At 32.1% G+C, this 25,061-nt stretch overlaps 5 protein-coding genes across 11 annotated transcripts in view; 3 read left to right on the forward strand and 2 right to left on the reverse strand.

Annotated features, from left to right (window-relative positions):
• Positions 1-5,104, forward strand: part of LOC145963428 (uncharacterized) — a 25,952-nt gene extending 20,848 nt beyond the window's left edge. For both annotated transcript variants that reach the window (XM_083085354.1, XM_083085353.1), the window contains one exon: positions 40-5,104. In XM_083085354.1, the coding sequence (XP_082941480.1) occupies positions 40-119 (80 nt within the window). In that variant the 3' untranslated portion in view covers positions 120-5,104. The remainder of the gene's footprint in view (positions 1-39) is intronic.
• The window catches only part of LOC145963427 (trehalose transporter 1-like protein), a 23,957-nt gene extending 12,876 nt beyond the window's left edge, over positions 1-11,081 (reverse strand). The window contains exons 1-5 of one of the 3 annotated variants that reach the window (XR_014436164.1): positions 10,987-11,081; positions 10,665-10,738; positions 8,041-9,420; positions 7,830-7,965; positions 5,092-5,147 (exon numbers count right to left, since the gene is read on the reverse strand). Coding sequence is in view for 2 of the 3 variants with exons in the window: in XM_083085352.1 (XP_082941478.1) it covers positions 7,862-7,965; positions 8,041-9,420; positions 10,665-10,713 (1,533 nt within the window). In the remaining variant the exon portion in view is untranslated. Of the gene's footprint in view, positions 1-4,481; positions 5,148-5,247; positions 7,966-8,040; positions 9,421-10,664; positions 10,739-10,986 lie in introns of those variants that run through there. The other 2 variants (XM_083085352.1, XM_083085351.1) reach the window with 2 other exon arrangements.
• A 3,230-nt stretch (positions 11,082-14,311) lies between these two features.
• Positions 14,312-19,886, forward strand: Tsp97e (Tetraspanin 97E). 2 transcript variants are annotated; one of them, XM_083085404.1, is made up of 7 exons: positions 14,312-14,672; positions 15,302-15,469; positions 15,811-15,909; positions 15,989-16,093; positions 16,156-16,293; positions 16,533-16,660; positions 16,894-19,886. In XM_083085404.1, the coding sequence occupies exons 1-6, from the start codon at positions 14,613-14,615 to the stop codon at positions 16,605-16,607; spliced, it is 645 nt and encodes a 214-aa protein (XP_082941530.1). In that variant the 5' UTR covers positions 14,312-14,612; the 3' UTR covers positions 16,608-16,660; positions 16,894-19,886. The 2 variants fall into 2 exon arrangements, with proteins under 2 accessions (XP_082941530.1, XP_082941529.1); XM_083085403.1 differs by lacking the exon at positions 16,533-16,660.
• A 172-nt stretch (positions 19,887-20,058) lies between these two features.
• Positions 20,059-23,329, forward strand: LOC145963443 (cyclin-dependent kinase 2). The gene is made up of 5 exons (XM_083085402.1): positions 20,059-20,562; positions 22,100-22,295; positions 22,377-22,649; positions 22,728-22,931; positions 23,021-23,329. The coding sequence occupies exons 1-5, from the start codon at positions 20,447-20,449 to the stop codon at positions 23,129-23,131; spliced, it is 900 nt and encodes a 299-aa protein (XP_082941528.1). The 5' UTR covers positions 20,059-20,446; the 3' UTR covers positions 23,132-23,329.
• Positions 23,261-25,061, reverse strand: part of Tau (microtubule-associated protein tau) — a 33,638-nt gene continuing 31,837 nt past the window's right edge. For all 3 annotated transcript variants that reach the window (XM_083085383.1, XM_083085384.1, XM_083085382.1), the window contains one exon: positions 23,261-24,960. In XM_083085383.1, the coding sequence (XP_082941509.1) occupies positions 24,376-24,960 (585 nt within the window). In that variant the 3' untranslated portion in view covers positions 23,261-24,375. The remainder of the gene's footprint in view (positions 24,961-25,061) is intronic.

Here is a 25,061-nt window from a genome sequence, read left to right on the forward strand (position 1 = left end):
AGTTTCGCGCTTTACTTACCAACGCTATTATTGTTTCAGTACGGAAAGAGAACGAGGAACTGCTAAACTCCCTGAACAGGGACATTTCCGTGCCTGAGAACGTTACGGCGCCGCCCTAAAGCGATGAAAGGGGTGATGAAAGCGGAAGTTGCCGCATTGCTTGTATGTCGCTCTCGATTCCCTTCAGCCACGATGTCTTCATCTCGCGAGATCATAACTTCACGACGGCAGTCAACATCGTTGAGGCTCAACGTCGACGTCGTTTCGTTTTAGGAAGACATTCGAGCGATTCAGGAGAGAAATGTCAAGACAAATGGTGAGAAAGGTTGACAGTTTTGGCGTATTCATCTCTTCAGCAAATCTCATCGGATCGATGGCGCGCTGATTAGGTGTATCGCAGCTTTAACACGACGCTTCAAATACGCGTCTTTGTATACGATGTCGCGGTAAGGTTGTTGCAAAGAATTCGCGAAAAGTCCGATCGCGATATTCGACATACTATATTGTACTGTTGATTGTATTGTTGCCGCATTTAGAAATGGTATGTGTGTATATATTTACATATATATATATATATATACACCGTATATCGTATCAATGCAGACTATGTGCCCTCGATTCCAGAAGGTTTCGCCAATAAGAGCTCACTCCGATCAGAAGTACCAGACCAGCGTTCAATCTAAATTATTGGTAAAGTTCGGCGCCAAATTAACTTACTTGGCAGTTACATTTTTATCTGATGAATACATTTCAAAACACAATTGAAATTGGAAATTTCCAACAAAACCGCAGTAATAGCATATTATCCGATAATTGTTTGGTGTATATAATTATTATCAAGATTGTAATAATATCGTGCGCATTAAATGTCATGATAAATGTCATGTTCCGCGGAGTGCCTGATCTGCGTTGAAACGATCATAATTCTTTAAGACCTCAATATTTGACGAGAGCTAGTTCGCGTAGTTTGCAAAATTCAACACGACGACAAGTCGCGCACCGAATGCCAACAACGAAGGAACGATTAGAAAAGTGACTCGTAAGAAAATGTGGTGCCGTAAACGTAGCATCTGATCGTTCGTCCGTCGGCGAAAGAATCGACGTTTGCATGAAACCTCCCTTCTATACGCTTCGAATGGATGTACGTGGCCCGAATCGGGTACACGTGAGTATCGATCTGCGTCATCAACACGCGAATACGGGCTTCATACGTCACGGATTCGCGAGAAATCGTGTCGCAGGACAAAAACGCAACATAGATTATAGTTCCTTTTGTGCTTTTTTATACGTCTTCTAGGATACGAGAAGAGATACGAACTCGAGAATCTGGGAGGTTTCTCAGCTGCCGATTCCTTAACGCCGACGACGTTTACGATGTTCTCGCGCATGTAGAAAGCTGTATATAAAAGAACGTTTGTTATTAACGTTACCGTTTGTAGTTACACGTCGAGAGGATAGTCCAGATAAGGGCCGAATTGTTGTTGTCAATTTGTAAGATAAATTATAGAGGATGTTCGTCGAGATCGCGCGCGATACAAGAAGAGGAGAAGAAAGGAGAAACGGAGCGCACGATCAGTTATTAAAGTGTACGAATGTGTGCGTGTTTACGTGATCGTATGTATGTGCATTGTTGTACGTATAAAAATACAGTTTATGCTTCACACGAAACGGCCAAACTATTTTTATTCGTTTCACTTTGCTACTCTCGATGCAATTTCCAATTTTGCTTTGTGACTAATTGCTTAAAGTTTTATCGAAAGCTTTTCGCGTATTGGCGATATAGCGAGAACTTTTTCCGATACGTGTATTTTGAAATCTCTTTTCACGAGCATAGAAAATACCTGCTGAACTTTTGAATCCTGCACTTCGCGATTAAGCAATGTACATATCATTTCAATAGTGCGATACGCGCTGCGTCCCACTTTTATTTAATTCTGTATGTAAGAAAAAAGTATGTTATTAAATATATTAAATTTATTAATTTTTATAAGAGAGATTATCGCTATTCACAGCTAAAGAGATATGAATTTTTTATATTATAAAATTCATTCCGTTACATTTGCGATTGAAATTATTTTAATTTGATATTTTAATTTGATATATCAGATCAAATCTGATATTGAGATCGCTAAAACAGATGACATTTCATGACACTGAAAGAGTAGCATTGATATATGGATGAAATAAACTATAACGTAGTGTATAGACACCGTTTATGTTTAACCGATACAATCTGACTTACGCTGAGAAATATAACCGACACGTTCCACAACAATAGCTCCCTGTGGTACGACAATGTCAAACTTTGATATTGTTTGAGATCAGAAGAAATAAAAGTTCGCGAAAATCGCATTCGTTTAGAAAAGCTTTTCTCGCGTGACGCTCGATACGATAAAATTGTATCGTTCAGGCCGATATACGAATATTATTCTTCCTTGAAACTATGACATTTATTACATTTCCGAAACGCGCGAAGCGCGAATGCAGCGTTTGTTATTTTATATGTGTAGCTTTTTTCTCTATACTTTTCTCTACATCAAATTTGAATGAGTGTGATACAACTAATTTTACAATTAGAGTGTATTGTTTTTGAGTTGAAATCTCTGTGAGTTCACAAGCATTGCTCCAGAAATATCTTTTTTATCCAAGATAACGTACGATAGCGTTTTTAAATATTGTCGGAATTTACGCGCGTACAAACATATAGTGATTAGTCTCTAATGTCGTTTTCGTGACATAAAATTACGTAGAATAACGAACGCTTAAAAACGAGGCAAATTAGAATTTTTATGACTACTTGTTATCATCAGACTATCCTATACGTATACGAATTTAAGGTATACATCTATGAAACATTATGCGATCGGGCATTTCAGATCAGGATCGACAAGAAGAAATTTCTTCGTCTCTTTCCAAAGACCAATCTCTTCTCGATTCGTCAATTTCTCTCCTCGGTGCCGAATTAACGCGTCTGTGTCGCTCCGTTTCGCTGTTTATTCTAAAGGTAACCGTCCTAAGAATTATGTTTTACTAAAAACTATATTTCGCTGATTGCATTTGATATCCCTTTGCTTCACCTACTTATCTATGAACGACAAGATCGATGACATGGGATCGATCGATCGCACTGATTGACGATTGCTTATCGTCGAAGAAGGAAAATGATTGGTTTTTAATAAGTATGTCTGCGTCGCACAATCAATCGGCAAACGTAATCGCCGATCTCTCGCGATATGTATCGCGTAAGAACACATAAGTTAGAAGTTTAACAATAATCAGTCTTTCGGGCAAATATCGCGAGGGCCTTTTTTCTAGTTAAGATTATCGGCATTGGAGATCGTTACCTTATGGAAACGCAGCCGATTTCGCTGATAAGTTTGTTAACATAATCTTAAAGCAATTCTCACGGCCGTAGATCTCTCGCTAAAATATTTCGGCTATAGTTTTTAGTCGCCAATCGATCTGGCGACGAAAGAAACGCAATAATTCACTACAAGTAGAAAATCCTTTTCTATGAGAATATTTCCCTTTTCTACCTGTAGTTAGTAATTTTTAGGAACATTTGTAGAAAAATGTTGAAATATAACGTACGTTTTTTTTCCCGCTATGTCTTTCTCTCAAGACGAATCCTCGTCTTCTTTTTCGCTTAAAAATTGCTTGGACATCGCTTGGCCTAACGCGAGAATTCGAATTTAAAAAACGAGCTAATAAATAGCTTAAAATGACTGCGCGCTCTTCTGGCTGCCTGATAGTCCTGAAGAGATCTCACGAGGGCGAATCGACGAGTGTTGAGCACATAGTGACATTAAAAGCTTTGTAAGAGCATAAATACAGGGAGAGAATAAAATATACATCTACATATGTACATATATATGTACATATATGTGCACACATACACACACACACACACACACACGCGCGCGCGCTAATTGCGTTTTTTATTTCTCACGATATTATAAAACCATCAAGAAATGATACAATCACGCGGATTTGGCATTATATAACGAAACGCTCTTTTTTCTTAGATTACATTGTATTGAAAAAATTTAAGCTCCAGATATGAAAAGCATGTGCCAAACATGTGCGTGTATGTTACAATAAATATTTTAGATTTTCTTCGACAATTATAGTGCCGGTGTGAGTACGATCGCTTGTGTGTGCGTTTTTATGAGAGAGAAGAACGAGCATCTTCATCAAGAAAACATAGCTCGTTACGAGAACGACAAGCTCAACTCAGGAATAAGTAGATTGTTCTCCGATCTTCGATCGCACGGAACTGTCCAGCAAAATCGCTCTTGTTCTTGTCATATTGTCTTTGATACCATCTTTTTATTTTATAGCAATACACATTAACGATATAATATGATTAACACTAAAACGTTTTTACTATAAAATAAATAAGGCATAAAAGATAAAATATACAAAAAAAATTTAACTCCAAAGTTTATCTTCGAAATGCAATTAAGTAATTTAATATAATATAATCATTAAAATTGTGTCGGAAGAGATAAATCAATTTAAGAAATTATTTATTTAAAAAAAATTTTTGAAACGTAATTTATGTTTAAGTTTATGATAATATTTAAATATAACAAAATTCAATTTCCGTTTATTTCCTCATTGTTTTCTATGACATAAAACGAGCATTTTGATGTTAAATATTTAAGATACTCCATATTAAATGAGAAACTAACTCTGCACATTCTGTGTGATTACAATCATGAAATATATATGCAGATTAATCCGCGGGTTTTTTTTTCAGTAAAATTGGACGATGTGCATAATTTCGAATAAGCGAAATAAAAAGCTGCATGCAAGTTTTATCTTGTCGCTCTCGTATGCGAGGGATGCGTGTTTTATTTGAGGGAAAAGATTCACGCGAGTGGCCGCATTCTGGGCACGTTGACGAGATTTTACGCCAGGGATTATAGTAGTAATATAATAATCTCGACCATACAAGATGTGTATCATAGCAAGAAACGTTGTGAGATGTTAAAATGGATGAGACATTATAAAAAAAAATTTATGTTTCTATATTGTAATAAAGCGTTTATGTATAACGGGGTTATTATAATGCAAAAATATACATACTAGTTGTCCGGTTCGTGGCGACTTCTTTATTGACCTTTGATCGATCTCGTCGCCTCCTAAAAACGTTTGAAACTATAGAAATCGCAAAATGTTACGGAGATAGGGAGGGAGGGAAAGAAGTGGAAATGCGAGGAAGAAAATTCACATTTGATATAATTGTGAATTAAATAATGTAACTTCATTTATTGTCAATGTATGTTACAAACTTCTACATTGTAGAAATCTGAAGTTCAAATCGCATTCGATTAGTCTTTAAACCCTGCCTAAAAGGGACTTGTAGAGAGTCATGCAATAGCGTGAACATACTTGACACACTCGAGAGTTAAGATATTATAAGAAATTATAAGATATTAAGAACGTGCTTCGCATAGCCGTAATAAAGCGAATGTGATCGACGAATTTTTTGATAACTTTTACGAGCGATTGTAAATGCTCTGTTCATTCACTTTAACTGTTTAATCGTCAAACATAGCTATTCTTTGGCCTACGTAACAGGTGGATCGCGTCACCGGGAGCAAAAATAAATCCCTCCTTTTAGTGGAAAGAGGGAGCCATTAACCCGATTATGAAACTAATTTAGATTCTTCACGTCTCGGTCAGACATCCATTTATTATCGGCGACCACTTACGCACGAAAGCACGCACCGGATATTTCCGGTCAGTTTCTAACACGCATGGAAAAACGCGTGAGTATATTTTTCTTTAACTCTAATAACGGGCCAGTTATATTCTACGCCGAAGCGCTATTTTTATAACGCATATGTTTTATCTTATCTAAAACAGAAACATAAATCAATAATCAGAGCAATACATGAGCTCTGAAGTGGTCGATTGATAGTCGATAGACTCCGGATTCGTTCACCGATATGTCACTTTCATATATCTCATATGTCTTTGTATTGGAGATTGAAAATTGAGAAAAGAAATATTGAATTATACTATTAAATCTTTAAAGGACAATTCAAAGAAAAGAAAAATATTATTTATTGCGCAAGCATTTTAAGTTTTTCTTATGTTAGATCGTTTGCGCTTTCGATAATTTTTCAATGAAAATTAATTATTTTTCGTTATTAAAATTATCGTGCACGAATTTTTAAATGATTATGCTTTCGCATATATAATTCTACTTTTTTCTCATCGAATTAAACTTTTGTATTTATTTGAGTTTGTTGCTCGTTGTTATTTTAAATTTCAGCTTAACTTTGTCTTAAAAGAATAAAAAATATGTTTCTAAATATACAATGATATTGTAATTAGGAACTTTTTATTGTTTAGAAATTTTCTATTTGTTTGTTTTAGCGAATTTTTGGGGAGATATTATAAATCCCACTCTCAAAAAAATGTAACTTCAATCTACGAGAGTAAATCAAAACCGGATTTATCAATTATCAGACGACAGTTCTACTCACTGAATTTCTTATCATGAAAAATGATTTGCAGAATTAAAGCAAAACGCTTTTCTGCCTAAATTTGTGAGAATTTCTTGCCTGTTCGGAGCTCGCCCACATATTCATCAAAAGATGAATAAAAATAATATACTTTACGATATTAATTAAAAACTAGCAGTCTTAAGTTTCAGTTTAACCCTGCCTAAAAGGGAATAAAAGATGGTCATGCAAGATTGCTCTATCATGCTTGCGGGCCTAGCTAAAACGCACATTGGATCATACAATGGATCTCGAAGAAGCGATTCTTCTGAAACGGTTCTTCAGAGAAACCATCGGATAAACTATAAATTCACATTATTCGGCCGAGATTCTTTCGCCGATCGAGACATTTGCCGAATATCAACAACGTTTCAAATGAAAATCAATGCAATAATTGAACTGTTAGTTATACAATTGTTGTAAGTAAACGTAAGAAAATGTTCAGAGCGAACGCTACAGTTAAGTAAACAGAAAGCATATAGATCTGCTTTGATAGAATTAAAATTATACATCAATCGTAGGGGCAATTGTTATGCTTTCATACAACTGTTGCGTTTACCAAACATACTCAATTTGTGTACATAAAATGTCAATCGCATATGTTGTTAATTGAACAAGGAATGATATTATTCTTTTATCATTATTCCTTTGAGAAGTTTTACGTAGTTTAACACATGTTTTTGAATTAAAATATTTGAATTAAGATATTTTTTAATTAAAACGTACGTTTGTATAAATGAGAAGCGTTAATTTGCACATTTAAAATTTAAACTCTGAATTCACAAATTTAAAATTTAAAATTTAAATATAATCCACACAAACAGATTTATTATTATTACGCGTTAGAATTTATCTTTAATAATAATATCATATGATGATCGGAAAATGCTCTTTCGGCGATCTCATTACTTCAGTTGAAACGCCTCCTTTAATGGAATATAAGGGCCCTTTCTTAAATACTAAACTCTTACAAGCTAATTTTTATCTGAGGTATCCTTCCTCCGAATAGTTTAGACTTTAATTCTAATTTTATGTAGCTGACAATGGGTCTCTTAGTTTTATATCAGGCGATAAAATATGGAAAGAAAAATTACAAAATTGTAATTAAAATACAAGAAACTTTGAAAGTAAACGTAAAGATTTTCAAATGTTTCTTTTGAATTTTTTGTATAAAAGTCGACTTTGACAGCGGTCTTTCTGATTTTTGCAGACAATAATGTCCATTTTTTATAAATAATAACGCGCCGTTTTCATTCATGTCTTTTTAAAGAGAGTCCAATTACGTATTCAAATAATTGCAATTGATCTTACCAATGATTGTTGGAAATATTGCTCGTTCGCTTTTATAATTGACCCGGATGTAACCATCGTAACCGGAAGGACGATCGGCCGCCTTGAGACTTTTTGTCGAATGTCCCATAATCCGGAGAACGTACGTTGCTTATTTCTATTGTTCAAAAATTATCATACGTAAATTCTCATAAACATCCTTATTTCCATCTATCCGTCTAAGTTATCGTACTTATTTGAATTTGCTCGTTGTTCCTCTCCCTATTTTGTGATTTTCTTTCTATTTTCTTCTTGTTCTTGCAATGAAGCTCTTCTTGGATCTCCAACAGCGACTTGCCTTTGGTCTCGGGTACGATTAGCATGATGAAAATTAAGCCGGCGAAGCAGCTACAGGCGAAACAGCCAAAGGTCGTGTACACTCCATAATAATCGGAGATCACCTGGTATAATTTGGACACGGCAAAGGCCAGCAACGAGGACATCACATTAGTCGATGATACTGCAGCGCCTTTTATGTTAGTGGAGAATAACTCGCCCAGCATCATATATGGTAGCGGATTCAGGCCCAAAGCGATAATCAGTTCGTAAAATATCACGGACGAATGAAGTATCCAACCATATCCGGTCATGTTCACTTTATATACAAATTTGAGAAAATAAAAAAGGCCGGCAATGCTCAACGTGATTCCAGCTAGAAAAGTGGTACTCAAAAGCAACGGGCGTCTACCAAGTTTATCAACCAGAATCGTTGCTCCGACACCGGCGATCAATTGAAACAAGCTGAGCAAAATGACCATGATATTAGCAGGCAGAGCTCCGTCACCTTCCTCGAGGATCTCCTGAGTATATGACTCGATTGCGGCGATACCACTGCACTGGAGAATGAATTGCAGGCCAAAACTGATAATGATGGCGCGCCGGTTCCCAGGTGTATTGAATAGATCTCCAAGATGACCGTGATCTATGAGATCGCGAATGATTGTTTTCTGCATCTCTTGCAGATCTATCTCCAGTTGGTCTTCGGAAACGCGGCGCTTTAGGCGCTTCAGAATCGTCATCGCATCGTCCTGGCGATTTCTCATTAGCAGAAAATATGGCGATTCAGGCATCCAGGAAAAGGTAAGGAAGAATATTAGTGGCAGCAATAGGCAGATGTAAGCAAGATTTTGGTAGGACATGAAGGGACCTATTGCATGGGCATACAATTCCCCGAAAGTCACCATCAGCTTGATAAGAGAACCGAGAGCGCCTCTGATTTCCTTATCGGCTATCTCGCCGATATACATCGGGCAAACGACATATACTACGCCCTGGCCGATACCGCTAATAAAGCGAGAAGCATAGAGAATATAGGGATTCCATGCTATTATTATCATGATAAATCCGACAAAGAGAGGTACACCAGCTATCAGTAAACTCATCTTTCGACCCAGCCAGTCGACAATGAAAGCTGCTAAAATGCATCCGGGTACGGTGCCCAAAAGATAGAATGAGGCGATCCAAGAGGCATCGTCGGATGTTATCCGAATATGAGAGGAGTTAGATTTCAGCATTGGTAAGGACGGTGACGTCCAGCCTATATGAGATCCGGCAGTAGCCATCGACATGGTAGCTGTGATAAAATCGAACGAATGTGAATGCTATTCTTCTGTTACTTTATTTGATTTCTTTATATAATATATATCATATTTTATATATGAAAAAAGATTCTGAATCAATCGAAAAATCCATAGAAGGAGAGATTAATTAATCTTCTAGAAGAGATAAACAACTAATAAATTATTTTTACTTATAAAAATATAAATATAAGTTTTAAGAGTATGTATATAAATAGTATTATAAACTAAAAACTATTTTTGTCTACGAACATAAGTAGCGTTTAAAATATCAGTTCTAATTTAATAAATGCTTATTCAATACTCGAATTTTATCTTGATATCTCGGACTTTATATACTTCATTTTTTTTAAATCATGTCTATATTACAATGTATTGCTTCTTTAATATAATTATCACAATGATAACATTATCCGTAGATGGTATAGAAACGAAATTTTTTTGATAATTTCTAAATATATGTAGTAAATTTATTTATTTAAATTGTAAATCTCTTTATATATAAAGATTATTCAAAATCATATGATAATACGATTTGCGAAGAGATAATTTCTTATGAAAAAAGAAGTCGAAATTGTGGAATAAAATTTTTGCGGAACTTCTTTTTCGAGAAAAATAATTTTTAAAGTTGGAAAATTAATATAACATATACATATGTATTATATATTAGAAAAATAATCAACATATATATAACAAATAGGTTTTTTAATGTATATAACAGAATGATTTTTATATTATTATGGAATTTATTTTAATGTTGGCTAAAATATATATAAAAGAATACAACATTCTATTGAATAAATAATAATAGTCTTTTGATATTTTTAAATAATTTGTTTTTTAGTAACTCAAATTATTTTAGATTATGTTTGTTCTATTGTTATTTTTTTATTAATTTATCAATAATTTCGATTTAATACAGATTTAGCGATTTATAATACAAGATTGTTATAGATTATTCAAGGTTAAGAAAATCTATATTAATTTTTTAATTTTCGAAAACAATTTTCTCGAGAACATAACGTTGTGTGACAAAATTTTATTCTACGTTTTTAAATTATTTTTACATGTGGAACCATTCTGAGTTATATCACAACTTCAGGCACATCCCACAAAGAATTCGTTTGTAATAATATTTTAAAATCTTATGTAATTTTATCAATACATTTTTATATCATTTTACTGTATTATCATTATATTATTTTTCAACAAATTTAAAAACAGTTTAATTTTTATTTACCTGTAATTGCTGCTAAACACTGACACCAGCGATTACGGAATTGCTCCATCTTTTATTTCTTCTTATTACACTGACTGAAATAAGAACCAGTTTATCAGGAAAATTTAGATGTGATTATATTATAATTAAATATTATAAAACATTATGTATATACTACTAAAAATTGATGATATAGGCCAAAATCCAGAATCCGCCATTCGAATAAATATAATATCACACTTATTGTTAGGATAAAATTTACAAATTAAAAATTAAATTTATTTGTGTTTTAAGCGTTTGATATTAAAAAGTCTATTAAATTTTAAGTTGATATTGAACTTACAGAAATAGTGATGGAACATAAGAAATGCTACCAGGGAAGACGACGAATGCCTACTAATCTAACGGCGCCCGAATTTTAATAGATCCACATTTCAGCTACAGTGAAGCGTATGTATGACGCCGTAGATTTTATATGTTACTTTATCAGTGCTTTCGTTATCAGCAATTCATGTCGAATCTATCGGTGTCCTCACTTTTATGAGGGTATTTACTTATCATTACTAAGTTCTGCAGAAAAGATAAGAACCGAGAATATATATATAATGCTGAATTATTTTTTTATATATACTACTGGAAATATTATTATGCATTTGATTGTTTGAAAGAAAATAACGTTATTTTAATTAATAGAAAGACATAAAAAAGGCAATTCTAAATAAAGCAATATATGTATTTTGAAATAACACAAGTGAGTATAACAAATATTATACATAACAATTGAGTATAACAAATATTATTTATTTTATCATAATAAATATTGCGATATATTATTTATTTTATTATAATACACATTCACAATTATTAATGCAATTGTAATTTGAAATGTTTCAATGTATTTAATTTTCTCAAATATAATAATAAATATAACTTAAATTAATTGAGATAATTAAATATCAATAATAGAAATTATCAGAAATCATCACAACGTATTTTTCTATCTTCTAAATATATGTTTTATATTATTGTTCTTTTTATATAAAAAATTTATAAGATAACATAATTTATAAAAAAAAAATATTTATATGTGTATTACTTTAATAATACATTTATGAAGTATTTTTTCTTCACTCTTTTATTATTATGTTAATAAAATAATTCTCCTAATTTAGTATTATATTTGAAAAAATCAAATATATATTGAAATGCTTCATATTAATTGCGTTAATAATCGTGAATGAAAGTTTATAAAACTGGGGAATAGGATTATCTCCTTTGTTTCCTGCTACATAATATAATAGGATTAATATCTTATGTTAATTAAAGACAAAAATCTATATATAGAGTTATTCATAAACAGCTTTTCATATTACAAGTCTGATTAACAATAACAAACACGCACAACAATATTATACATTCTGATAGTAATAGTTAATCATTTTATCATCGCAACTGTGGTATAAGTAATCTCTTTGGGATTGTTATCAATAATTGTAATAGTGGACAACAATAGGAAGATATAAAAGCACAAGTATTATTTTTGATATTTGTAATATTTTCTATTAATCACTTAAATCAGATATTAATCATTATCTCGTGTCTCGAAACCTTGATAACCTTTTATCACAAATGCATTTTGCGCATCCAATATACATTTACTAAAACGTTGTAATTTATATAAACAAAAATTAAGTATCTCTCTCGGCAATTTATGTATAAATGATAATAAATTATTATAAAGTATAATAATAAGAACATTAACAACAAGTCTCGCATTGAATTTATAAAGCAGCAGTGCCAAAGCATGCAATTATCATTTTTTGATAAAAATATTTTAATCACTTTCCTACTTTTTTATAGGTTTTTACTTTCTTTTCCCCAAATAAATTGTTGTAAATCTTATAATTTGTATTATCATTAAAGTCATTATAAATGATAATTCTTTTTTGATAATTCAAGAACTCATGATGACTAACTTATTTGATATATTGAATACAGGACAATTAATGATGTACAAAAAATATTATGAAATTTATACGTAAATAAATCATTAGTAATGTACTTTCATACCAAACATTGATGCTTGTAAACTTTCTTTTACGAAATCTTTTCTCTAAATGCTATCTCTAAATGAAATGCGTACACGACGTACATCTCCATAGACGATATATCATCTCGAAACCTTGTTATGTACATATTATGTAAATCCTTTTGCAAACGTGGCGTATCACAAATTTTTCCGAAAGTATGTATTTATCATTGGTTATAATTAGCTTGTAGTGCATCGCACATTTTGTGTTGTCGCAATTTAGGTATTGTCAAACGTAAAAATTTTCTAATTGATAAATAATATTTTAGAGATTTTCACATAAAATAATTATATCATCCGAGAGTATATTTGTAAATTAAATAATATAAAAATAATAATATGAAAATGAAATAATATAATAAATTAAATATAATTTTATATATCCGAATTTTTTTTTACATCGTTTATATTTTAATTTCGTGATATGCTAAAAATATACGATTCTTATATTAACTGATATTCATAATTATTTAAAAAGAGCGTTAATTTTAATTATCACTAATAACTATTAAAATCAACTAATAAATAAAATTAAAAAATCATATATTTATCAAAAACTAATCAATAATTGTTATAATTTCCTAAATAATTTCCCTAATTTGTATAAATTTAAAGTATATAAATTTATTTTAAAAACTGACTATATATATATACATAAATGCTTTAATGCCACTTTTTATGTTAATAAAATGGATTAAGCTAACATTTTCGAACAAAATATAAAATATTTAAATAGCTGCATGACTTGGAACTACGTTTCAATACAGAAAATGTTTATGCGTTATCTCTGTTCCTTTGTTAACGTTAATTCACTCGAGTTTTGATGTGACACATTTACAATGTAAACATTTGTCTCTGATGAAATTTCGTGAGAAATAAATGCGAATATTTCATCAGAGAGATTGTATCTCTTCGATGAGACACAAAACAAGACAAAAGATATTTTTTCATTTTCTTCATTGCATTTGTTTTTGACAGAAAATTAAACGATAATATAAATATGTTGCTAAAATTGAACTATAGATAAGAGAAATTTAATCCAATTTTTTACTTCTTTGCAGTGACGTAGTAAGGGAAAATGGTGCCCGGGGCGGTCCTTTCCTCCTTTTTTACTAGGTTACTAATAATAATTATCTAACGATTTTTATTAGGTGCTTCATGCTTCTATTAGACAAGTTAGAGAATTGAAAAGGTGAGATTTTCATACTTGATTAAACAATGCTCGAGTTTCGAGCAATAAAAATATATTTACATAATACTCAATTGCGCCCCTGTTAAAACGGCGCCCGGGGCGGACCGCCCCCTCCGCCCCCTTATTACTACGCCACTGCTTCTTCGTAGAAATACAAATTCTCAAGATATATCAAAGTTTAAATTTACTTATTGCTATCGCACATTGTACATACATAAGTGTAAGCGTTTTCTCGGTTGGCACCAATATTAAAGCTTGAAATCAGCACGATTTTAGCAAATTACAAGTTTTACCGAGACGATTTTATTATCACGGATAGATACAAAAATCACTTCCATGTCTTCGAGATGGAAATCGAAATTAATCGATGTTATGTATCGATTTGGATTCGCTGGCTTTCCCAAACATGCCGGGCGTACTTACTGACGTTTGTGTTTCGCGCGTGATAGTCGCAAATCTATCGAGCGCATCGATCGTCGCCATCGCGCTGGTTTGGGCAGTCGCGAGTTGTCTGCCATCGTGGGGGTTTCGTTGCGGGATTAAGACTGTGAAGTGCGAAGTTTTGTGAATCGTAATCGAGCGTAGTACGGTCGTCTCTTCGTGTAAAGCGACGACGAGAGCTCTCGCTGGGAATCGCCCGCGGCTGCAGGGCTTCGACGAGGACATCGAGGAACGGGCGTAAGCGAAGATGTGCGGCGGTTTTACGTGCTCCAAAAATGCGCTGACAGCACTCAACATTCTCTACATCGTAAGTAGCACATCCTTCGCTTCGAGTACTCTCATGCTTCTCTTCCTGGTCTCGTTCATTCGATCGAGCCTCATTTTGACATTATATTATTTACAGGAAGGACATTTACGCGTTGCATAATTCATCGACTAATTTTAAGGGCACATTGACCGATTAAAGAGATTCTTCGTGTCTCTGTAGATTATTATATTAAACTAGACTATATTAACTCATATAGTCTGTGATCTCTATGATCTCTATTGATACAAAGAGAGAGAAAATTCGTTTAATTATTATATTAATGTTTACATCGTGCACTTCTTATCATTGACTATCTGATAATTAATAATTATTATTATTGTAATTAAGAATTATATTAGTACGAATGTCGCAGTATTCATGGAACTCTGGATTTCTTTACTGTTATATTGATACACATAAATAATTATTTTAAATGATAATCTGTGGCTGAAAATTAGTATTCAAATTATATATAAGTCTAATGTGTTAGTTTAAGATTGTATAGTATTTATCATCTAATAAATAAATGTTATATAATATTAATATTATAATATCAACTAATGGACCACTTTTGTATTATTATTTAGGATTAATAATGAAATTCTACTAATGACTCTTTTCTCTTACAGGTTGTTGCCTTTATACTAATAGGAGTTGCTGTATATGGAAGAGCATCTGCCTTAGTTACAAACCTTCCTATTATTGGTGGTATTTTGGCATGCGGAGTGATCCTGTTTCTTATTTCTATTCTGGGTCTGATTGGTGCTGTTAAACACCATCAGGTTTTATTGTTCTTTGTATCCTTATCAATTTGTAATTTGATATCAGTTAGACTCATAAAACGAACATTGATCTCTCACATGATTTATCTTCGTACTTGTGACATTATCATATTCTAATATCACTTGATTTATCTTTGTACCTGTGACATTATCATATTTTAATATCATTATCATATACCTAATATTTGTAAAAGAAGATATTTGTTTAACATATATATTATTTTCAATTATATCTAATATATTTTATATAATTTTTTATTGAGTAACAATATTGAATAGTATATTCTCTATTTCTTTTCTCTCTCTCTCTCTCAATAAAAGAAATGAATATATAATTCCTTAATTATAGTTTATAGTACATGCTTATATTATTCCTTTTATTCCTCATTCAATTCAGCATCGCCTGTGCTTGTCTTGCTGTCAACACTAAACAGCAAGAACAACTTGCGGAACAGGTAATTTTTGTATTCAAAAAGCATTGCAATCATATTATTCTAAAGAGATAAAGATCTAAAATTTAATAATTATTTTTAGGGCTGGACACATGTTGAATCTGATTTGAAGAGAAAAGTTCAAACCACTTTTAACTGTTGCGGATTTAATGGTACTAGTGAAGATCCAGCTGTACCTTGCGATGATGTAAGTAGTTTAAAATAAAAGTGATATTTATTTAATAATTTAATCATTCCAATCTTTTACAGAAGGTTTGCTGTCAATCAATTGATACCAGTTTAATGTCTTGTCCACCTTGTCCAACATGTATGCACAAACTGCAATCTACCATTGACTATGCGTTCAAATTGTGCGGTAGCATAGGATTATTCTTTAGCTTTACAGAGGTAAGATTTTACAAATAATGTCACATCATCTTTCATGTACATAAATCTTGCACATATATATATATATATATATATATATATATGTGCATGTATATATTATATTATATTATTGTGCAGAACATATTTTACATAAAATTATTCAACATTTGGAAGTTTAAATATAAGTGCTTTGATTACTTTGGTTATAGTCAAAAGGTGTCATTTTGTTAATGCTATGTAACATGTGTGCCCGATTACAGTTTGTTGGTGTATGGTTGACCGTGAGATACAGGAACCAGAAAGATCCACGAGCTAATCCTAGTGCTTTCCTCTAGTCTAACACCATCGCCATGTCCTCTGTCACTTCATATGATCCTCCTAACAGATGGTGGGTGGTTTCATAATGTTGGTTGTGGTTTTTTGATTTTTGTTTAATGTTGTAATTTTATTGATTCAAATATTCATGTGTGCTAATATTCATACATTCATAATATTCTAAAAAATCTTTAAATTACATGTATATAATGAAAAGTAAGAGGGATATTGATAAATTTTGTATATTTTTTTCTATTACATTTTTTGCAGATTTTGTTTAGACTTTATGAATTTAAACATTTTCAGGTGATTGCAGCTTTCTTGGCAAGACATTACCGTAATCAATTAGATCCACAGGAAAAAGCTGCAAGAGCTATTTTTCCGCGGCATAATTATTTATATTGATTCGACGATACATTTGAAAAAAATTATAATCTTTCTTTAATTTTTTTTTTTATTCATATTATTTTTATTATTTCATATTACTCTTATCGAGTATAAAAAAGACAAATATATAAAATTAATTTTATTTTGATTGCCCGTTTATATGTGCAGCATATTTTTCAAGAGCTAAAATTTAAATTTTATTTTTTAATACTGAGATGATTATATAGACATATATAATGCTCAACAGAAATAATAGCTGATTTTTCGACCGGGCAATCATAGATTTTAGAATGAGTTAGACAAATAATAACAGAAATGTGTGCTCTAGTCATACAATTAGAACTCATAAGCCTCAATGCGCCTTGTAGTTTACAGACAGAAAACATTATGTAAGTATATTTCTATTAAATTTCGTTGCATTGTTCTCAACAACTCTTTGATAAGATGGAAGTTGGTGATGAAAATCTAGCATACTATAATTATGCTAGTTCAAAACAAACAAAAAAAATTGGGAATACATAATATATAAAATTAAAAAAATATATGGATTGAGATAAAAATGCTGTAAGAAAATATGCAAATTAATTTTTTTTTATATTTTTTTATGGAAGAGTGTAAGTAATCATGGAAACAGTAGATGATATAACATCGTATAATCGTATCAATCGTATTTTTCTCTCTTATACACATACATATATATATAAGAATACATCATATTACATTATATACGTAACTATTCGATGACATTTAGGAATTTATATCTTCCGAACAAAAAAATTCTATCATATCTTCTTTGAGTACACACTTAGATAACTTTATAATATTTTTATGTCTGAAGAGATTATTTTTTATATTTCAAATTTTTGATAGCCTAATGTGTGCAATATCTTCTGTTATATTGAAAAGTTTTAATTCAAATAATTAGAACAAATTGTAATTATACTCTTACAAAATTCATATCTAATTTGGATGAAACTTGACTTATTTTTGGCAAGTGTTCCAAATCTTTGGAAATCGTTCTTATTTCTTATATGCTCTTTTTTATACATATATATATGTATATATATATATATATATATATATATATATATATATATATATAATGTCGAAAATATGTTATAAAATTACTTAAAATATATCAAATATATATATGTATTAATAAATTATTATTTAGTAAAATACTATCGTAGTATAAGACCTGTCATATATTTCAAGTTTCATCCACCAAAAATATTCAGTATAAGTGCTTTGCTTGAGATTAAACGCTACTCTGTGCATTTTAATAAAGCTTATGCATAATATAAGCTGAATGTCAGATGTCCTAAACGGCCTGGGAAGTTATTGACGAACTTTATAATTATCTCGCTTTCTTGCAGAATTCTTAATCCAAAACTTTCAAGCTTTTCGTGGTTATAAAAGAACATATTTAAATCATCATATCGAAAAGTAATATTTATTACGAAAAATGTCTTTTTTACAAATAATATCCTTCCAGGTTTTTTCGGGCAATTTGCATAATAAAATCGTAACATATATATATCTTTATGAGGAAGATGAATCTAATATGCATGAAAATAATGTACGTTTACATCGTGCCCATTCTAGACATTAGAAAATATAGCATATTTTCTATTCAACCCCATTACGTGAGATGGGATGAATCTGTAGTTTTGTTCTCGTGAATGTCTTTCCGAGAGGCTATTAAAATAACAATCATCGCTGTTCAATAGCGAATTAAAATCGTTGCTATGTGTTGTTACGTTTACTCAAAATTTTAAGAGTATAACTGAATCAAATATTTTAAGAATATAATTAAATATAAACAGATTTTATAGAATTCGTTATTGAACAATATAAAGATATTTTATTAGTTCAATAAAAATATTTTATTGAACGATAAAGTATTTAACATGACGCATGTTAGAAAATTCTTTTACTATTTAAGGAGTATTATTTCGACGTATTTTTTAATATATTATTTTTTAATGAATGTTTGAGTCTGCTCAAATTTGTCAGAGTGCCAGTTATGTCTCACGAATTGTAGAAAGTTATTTGTGGATGTATCTTCCGACGAGCGTAAAAATAAAATTTCGCAAACATTCCAATTTTTACGCGCCTCTGCCCAGCTTCGGTAGAAACGTGCATATATGCATATATTTTATATGTACGGAATAGGGCTCGTGTTGTATGTACACGCGAGATATATACACGGTAGCATAATTCCTATATACATATTTTTATCTAAATATCGTATCATAATCACATTACATATATAATATATCGTTACATGTATAATATTTCGTAATTAGACTTAAATTTAAGAAACATATAACTAAGAATAATCGAGAGAAATCCGATGAAAATCACATATGAGAATGATTTGCACTTCTGTGTAACAGAAATAACACATGTTAGAAACTTAATTATATTATCTATGTGTAATGCATTTTTTGAAATCAAAATCTGATACGTGTGGAGGGATTCAAACCGACAATCTTAAAGGTGTGATGGAAATCATGTATGTACATGTTGAAGATCAATGGAAATCATATTCGAATTATACTCGACTTATCTCCTTACATAAAAAATGTCTTGATCCTATATGTACATCCTTTTAGAAATACATACGTGGAAATTCAAGATATCTACTTAAAAATTTGAAATAAATCGAATCTTGAGTATTCGCGTAGCTTTCGATATTCATGCGGTATATTTCACTGGAAGACAGATAGTTTCAAATATATTAAGCACATACAAAATTAAAAAAGATTTTCATTGTAATAAACAAAAATATATATTGCATTTAGGCACTAACAAAATATACAAAATATCAAATAGGCTAAGTAATTGGGTCAATTAGGTGTTTCCACGTATAGTGATTGTGATAAATAAATAAAAGATCTCAATCTCTAGATGTATGTTTATTCGATGTTGCATGAAAATATTTTTCTCTCGATGCACAATCTGAAGTTTCGTCGAAAATTTATGAAAAAAAATATATATATACATTTAAATTTCTTTACGATTAATTTTTCGCAATTAATGAAAATTACTTATATTTATCTCAAGATGTATAAAAATACACATATTCGTGCCAGAGTTCATTCACCCGGTTGCGCTGTCGATTATTTAACGCGGGTTAACGACCATCGATCTCGAGTGCTCAACGTCCATCGATTCATGCTATCGATTCTTTTCTCTCCATCCCTCCTAAAAAATAAAAATGGCCACACCGCGTTAAGATCGTGCGTAGTACGTGCCTCGCCGTGTTGATAAACAAGCGCGATAAAGCAGTTTCGTCGACGAGAAGGGTCGAGGTCGATCGTCCTGGGGATTACGTGCATCCATCTGAGAGGACAGACGCGCATCAACGACGGCGTCGACGACGGAATTGGTAAGGGAAGGCGCCCTGGCCGGAGAGGAGCGGCGTCCACGAGCTCGCGACAAGGACGAGCGCGGCAACGGTGAGGTTATGGACAACTTTGTGAAGATCGAGAAGATAGGGGAGGGAACGTACGGAGTTGTCTACAAGGCCAAGGACAAGCTCACCGGGAAGCTGGTGGCGCTCAAGAAGATTCGACTAGAGACGTATGTCCCTTTGTACACATCTATCCCGCTTCCTCCATCTCATTAGGATGTCATTATATGTTTCTAAACATGTTAGAGTGAATCATGAATTCTAATCCTGATAAGAATAAAATTCCGTGACACGTGTTTCCTCAGGAGAACATGTGACGCATCTCCTTGGAATTTTTAATAATTTTTTTGTTACAATATCTTGTTACTAATTGTTAGAAATTTAACAGAATTTTTTTTGAAGGAACATGTATATATATAGTATCACAATGGGAAATTGTTTAGTTGATTTTCGAATTTTTCAAGAAATTTGTTACATTATACCCTTAATGATCCTCTTTTCATTGATTGTATAACAGATATATTAGAATAGAGGAATCACATGTACACAAGGTACTTTTTCCTCTTATTCTTTTAATGAAAAGTAACTAACTTTTTTTCATTTAACTGTTAATTTATTATACTTGCTTGTTAGAGGAAAGCACATGTTTTCTTCTTTTTATAATAATTTATTTATATCCAGATTCATATAGCATTTGATTATCAAGAGCTTTCATTAATCTAGTGCAGAATGTAATTTCCATAGCTACTATTAATATCTGCTGTCTTTGATGCTTGATAACATTTTAATAAATTATACTTTACATTCTTAACTTGTATATAAGTTGTATATAAAATCAATCTCGAGGATTGTAACCATAAAAATATTTTAACAGGAAGTTTCTTCATCAAATTTTGGAAAATTTATATCATTATATCTTTTTGGGTATACATGTATATATATAAGCTGGTTGTAATGTTAATTATTTCTAACTTAGGTAAACCCATAAGTATATTTTTGAATAGCATAATTTTAAATTTTTAATAATGTATCCCTATAAATTTTAATAATAATCAATTTTCCGATAAGCCATAAATACTGATAAACTAAATTGATATTACAAAATTAATTTCGGCCTTTGCGTATATATGTCGAAAATTATCAGTTTGCAGAACTGCAATATCAGCTGGGCTTTTTGCTTGTGCACACTGCTAACACACTGCTAACAATCTGCATATTGGGGTCAGCTGAATCTGCGGGGGCCACGTTACACTAATTTTCGTAGCACCACATTATTCAGCTTGTCCCATTATGCTATGCTCGCCTGGTTTTTGATTTGGTATTTTTTATTTAATACACCATGTAATTTTATAATAATTTAGTAAGACAAGTTTTTCTTATTATAATTATTTTCGGGATAAGAACATGTATATATTTCTTGCAATCTCATTAGAGATAACAATTTTTTTGGGAAGGATTAACAGAAATTAACAGTATTGCTTTTATATTATGTTATTATACGATATATGTTTTTTCCACACCAACCGCTACTTTGATGTTCTAAATATTGTGTTTAAATGTTTATAAGCAATTTGTGAGTAAATAATTCGAGTGAGAAATATCGATATCGTTAAAAAACAAAAACAAAAGAAAACTATATTTTTTTAGCATATTGATCAGGTATAGTCACGTACATTTTTACTTAATTAAAGTGTTGCTTTAAATCAGGGAAAGAGAAGGCGTCCCGTCTACCGCTATACGAGAGATATCGTTATTGAAAGACCTCGCACATCCAAACATCATACAATTGTTCGATGTCGTAGACGGTGATAATCACTTGTACCTCGTTTTTGAATTTCTGCAGCAAGATCTCAAAAAGTTGCTAGACTCCGTTAAAGGAGGCTTAGAACCAGCGCTCGTCAAGGTATAGGCTCGGATATACTTTTCGGATTCGAGGCTAATAGTACGTGTACATTTTAAGAGCTGGTTTTGCATTGTGTTACAGAGTTATCTCTACCAACTATTAAAAGCAATTTCCTTTTGTCACCTTCGTTGTATATTGCACAGAGATTTAAAACCGCAGAATCTATTGATAGATCGAGAAGGTCATATAAAACTGGCTGACTTTGGATTAGCAAGAATGATAGGCGTTCCCGTGCGTACTTATACGCACGAGGTTGTCACGCTTTGGTATCGAGCACCGGAAGTGCTTTTAGGAACCAAATTGTATACCTGCGCGTTGGATGTATGGAGTCTTGGTTGTATATTCGCCGAAATGGTACGTGAAAATTGCGCGAAAACTCGTTGCATCGCGTATATAATCGTGGATTTTACGAAACAATACGATACTTTATAGGCAACTAGGAGAGCTCTATTTCCCGGTGATTCCGAGATAGATCAGTTGTTTAGGATATTTCGCATGCTCGGTACACCAGACGAAACAATCTGGCCAGGTGTGACACAGCTTCCGGATTACACATCCAGATTTCCGAGATGGGAGGCCAGTAATTTAGGCGACGTTTTACCTACTTTCAACGACAACGCCAAAGATTTAATTTCAGTAAGGATAAAGGAAAAGCTAGCATTTACTTCGCGGAAGCGCGTTAGAATTTGTACGCATATATGCATGTTTTTTTTTTATGTTTGTAGAAAATGCTGACATACGATCCTAATCAGAGGATAACGGCAAGAAAAGGATTGAGTCATCCTTATTTTTATGGAGTTAAATTAGTTCCACCTCCACTGCCAAAGAAAAACTGACATAGGTTTATGGCCGATTGACATACTGTATTTACATAGGTTTTTATATTAAACTCGAGTAAACGCAAAATAATTTTGCAAGGAGATAATTTTGTACTGCAAGTGTGTTCAATTATATATGAAACAATATAGTCTATACATATATATATTTACTTCTCTATAAATCACATGTGTATTATAATTTGCAATTTTTTTCACGCTTTTTTCCATATTTTCCTTTAATTTCCCACTCGTTACTTAATATATATGCGCATATTTTTAAATTATATTTTTTAGACGTTATAATATATTTTTGTTACTTCTATATATGTATCTTTGAAAGTTGCGCGCGATGTTAATAAAAATCATTGATTCATAAACAAATTGTTAAAGATATTTTATAAAAAAATTTAGAAATTTATAATCAAAAACTATTAAAAAAATTATTTACTTATTGATTTATCAAGAATAAAATAAAAAAAGAATATTAGAAATATTTGTGATATAAAAATATCGCGTTAATAATTTACTAAAGCTTAGTAATATATTTATTTGGACGGTACTTTTATTTCCGACATCGATTAAAGTTAATCTTCCTGAGGAAGATACAGAGTTGGAAATATAACGATTTGGTTGGGAAAATATAAGACTTGTAAAGAAGAACAAGTCCCTATTCCGTTTCGGTTCGAATTATCAGTTTACTTTCAAATCTATTTATTGATTAGAGATTATTTCTACGAAAGATTTACTTTTAAATTTACGTTTAGATTTAATTTTACTTTTAGAAAAATTTACTTTTTTTACTTACATATTAGGATTATATTCATCAATAAAAAGAAGACATCTACTCTGGCAAGTATGATTTTTTTACTGATTTTCTACTGTTAGTTGTTCTAAATTATTACTTTTTGCACTTACTCTCATAAAATGTACAAGATGCTCCAAGTATCCTCGCATTCTTTCTTTTATATACGAGTTGATTTGAAATATTTTTCTTTAGAAAAATAGAAAAAAAATATCGAAATGTCAACACATAGGCTTCATTTACGATAGATTAAAAATTCCTGAACTGTAAACAAAAATATCTAATCTAATATGAAGAAATATTTAAACTTTAAAAAAATTTGTGATAGAAAAGTATTAGATTTTTGATAAAGAAGTCGCTTTCAAATTAATCGAAAAAAACGGCAGAAAGGAAATGCAAGTTGTCTGAGGTATCTTGTGCTAAGTGTTAGAAAGCCCGTCATATTTTTGACTTAACGATTCTAATACGCCATTCGAGCAGCTTTCGAAGATGGTTCAACCAGTTTGGGTAAAGTAATTTTCGACTGAGTTTCGGGGACTGCTGGATTTGTGTTTTCTTGTGGTATCGGCGAAGATGTGAGTTTCGGAAGACGCAACTCTCTAGGGGACGGAGTTTTTCTCGGTGTACCGGGAGACGTTTTGTTAGGTGTGCCGGGGGATGTTTTTCTAGGAGTGCCGGGGGACGATTTATCATCGGCGGATTTAACACGCAAGCTGCTGGGTGGACGCGGGGAACTCGGCGATCTCGGCGAGCGACCCTTCGGTGTATTTCTGTCATTCGTCGCATCCGGCGAGGGTATTGTGGATGCTCGTCCGTTCGCGAGGGTTAGACCCTCCGTCTCTTGCGCGTGTTGCCTTCTGGGCGTTGTGGATTCCGGAGATTTGGCCAAACTGCTCCTAACGGCTCGGGGTGTCACGATGGACGAGGGTGATGTGACGCCACGTGCTTTGGTCGGCGTGGAGGGTGGCGGTTGAGGCTGGAGTATCTCGTTGTCGCCGATCTTTGAGTCGTCTGGAAAGTGGCGGTCATTCACGGGAGTCTGAGCCTGGAATCGCGACGACAATTTATTTTTAAACATTCGGTGGGCGAAAAACACGATGCGTAATATACTTGGATGTATCTAGTAATGTATATTGATTATTCAGT

This window comes from Camponotus vicinus, unplaced genomic scaffold (assembly GCF_025532165.1).
Source record: "Camponotus vicinus isolate PSW18456_S1 unplaced genomic scaffold, iyCamVici1.0 SCAF_12, whole genome shotgun sequence".
In the NCBI taxonomy this organism is placed as follows: Eukaryota; Metazoa; Arthropoda; class Insecta; order Hymenoptera; family Formicidae; genus Camponotus; species Camponotus vicinus.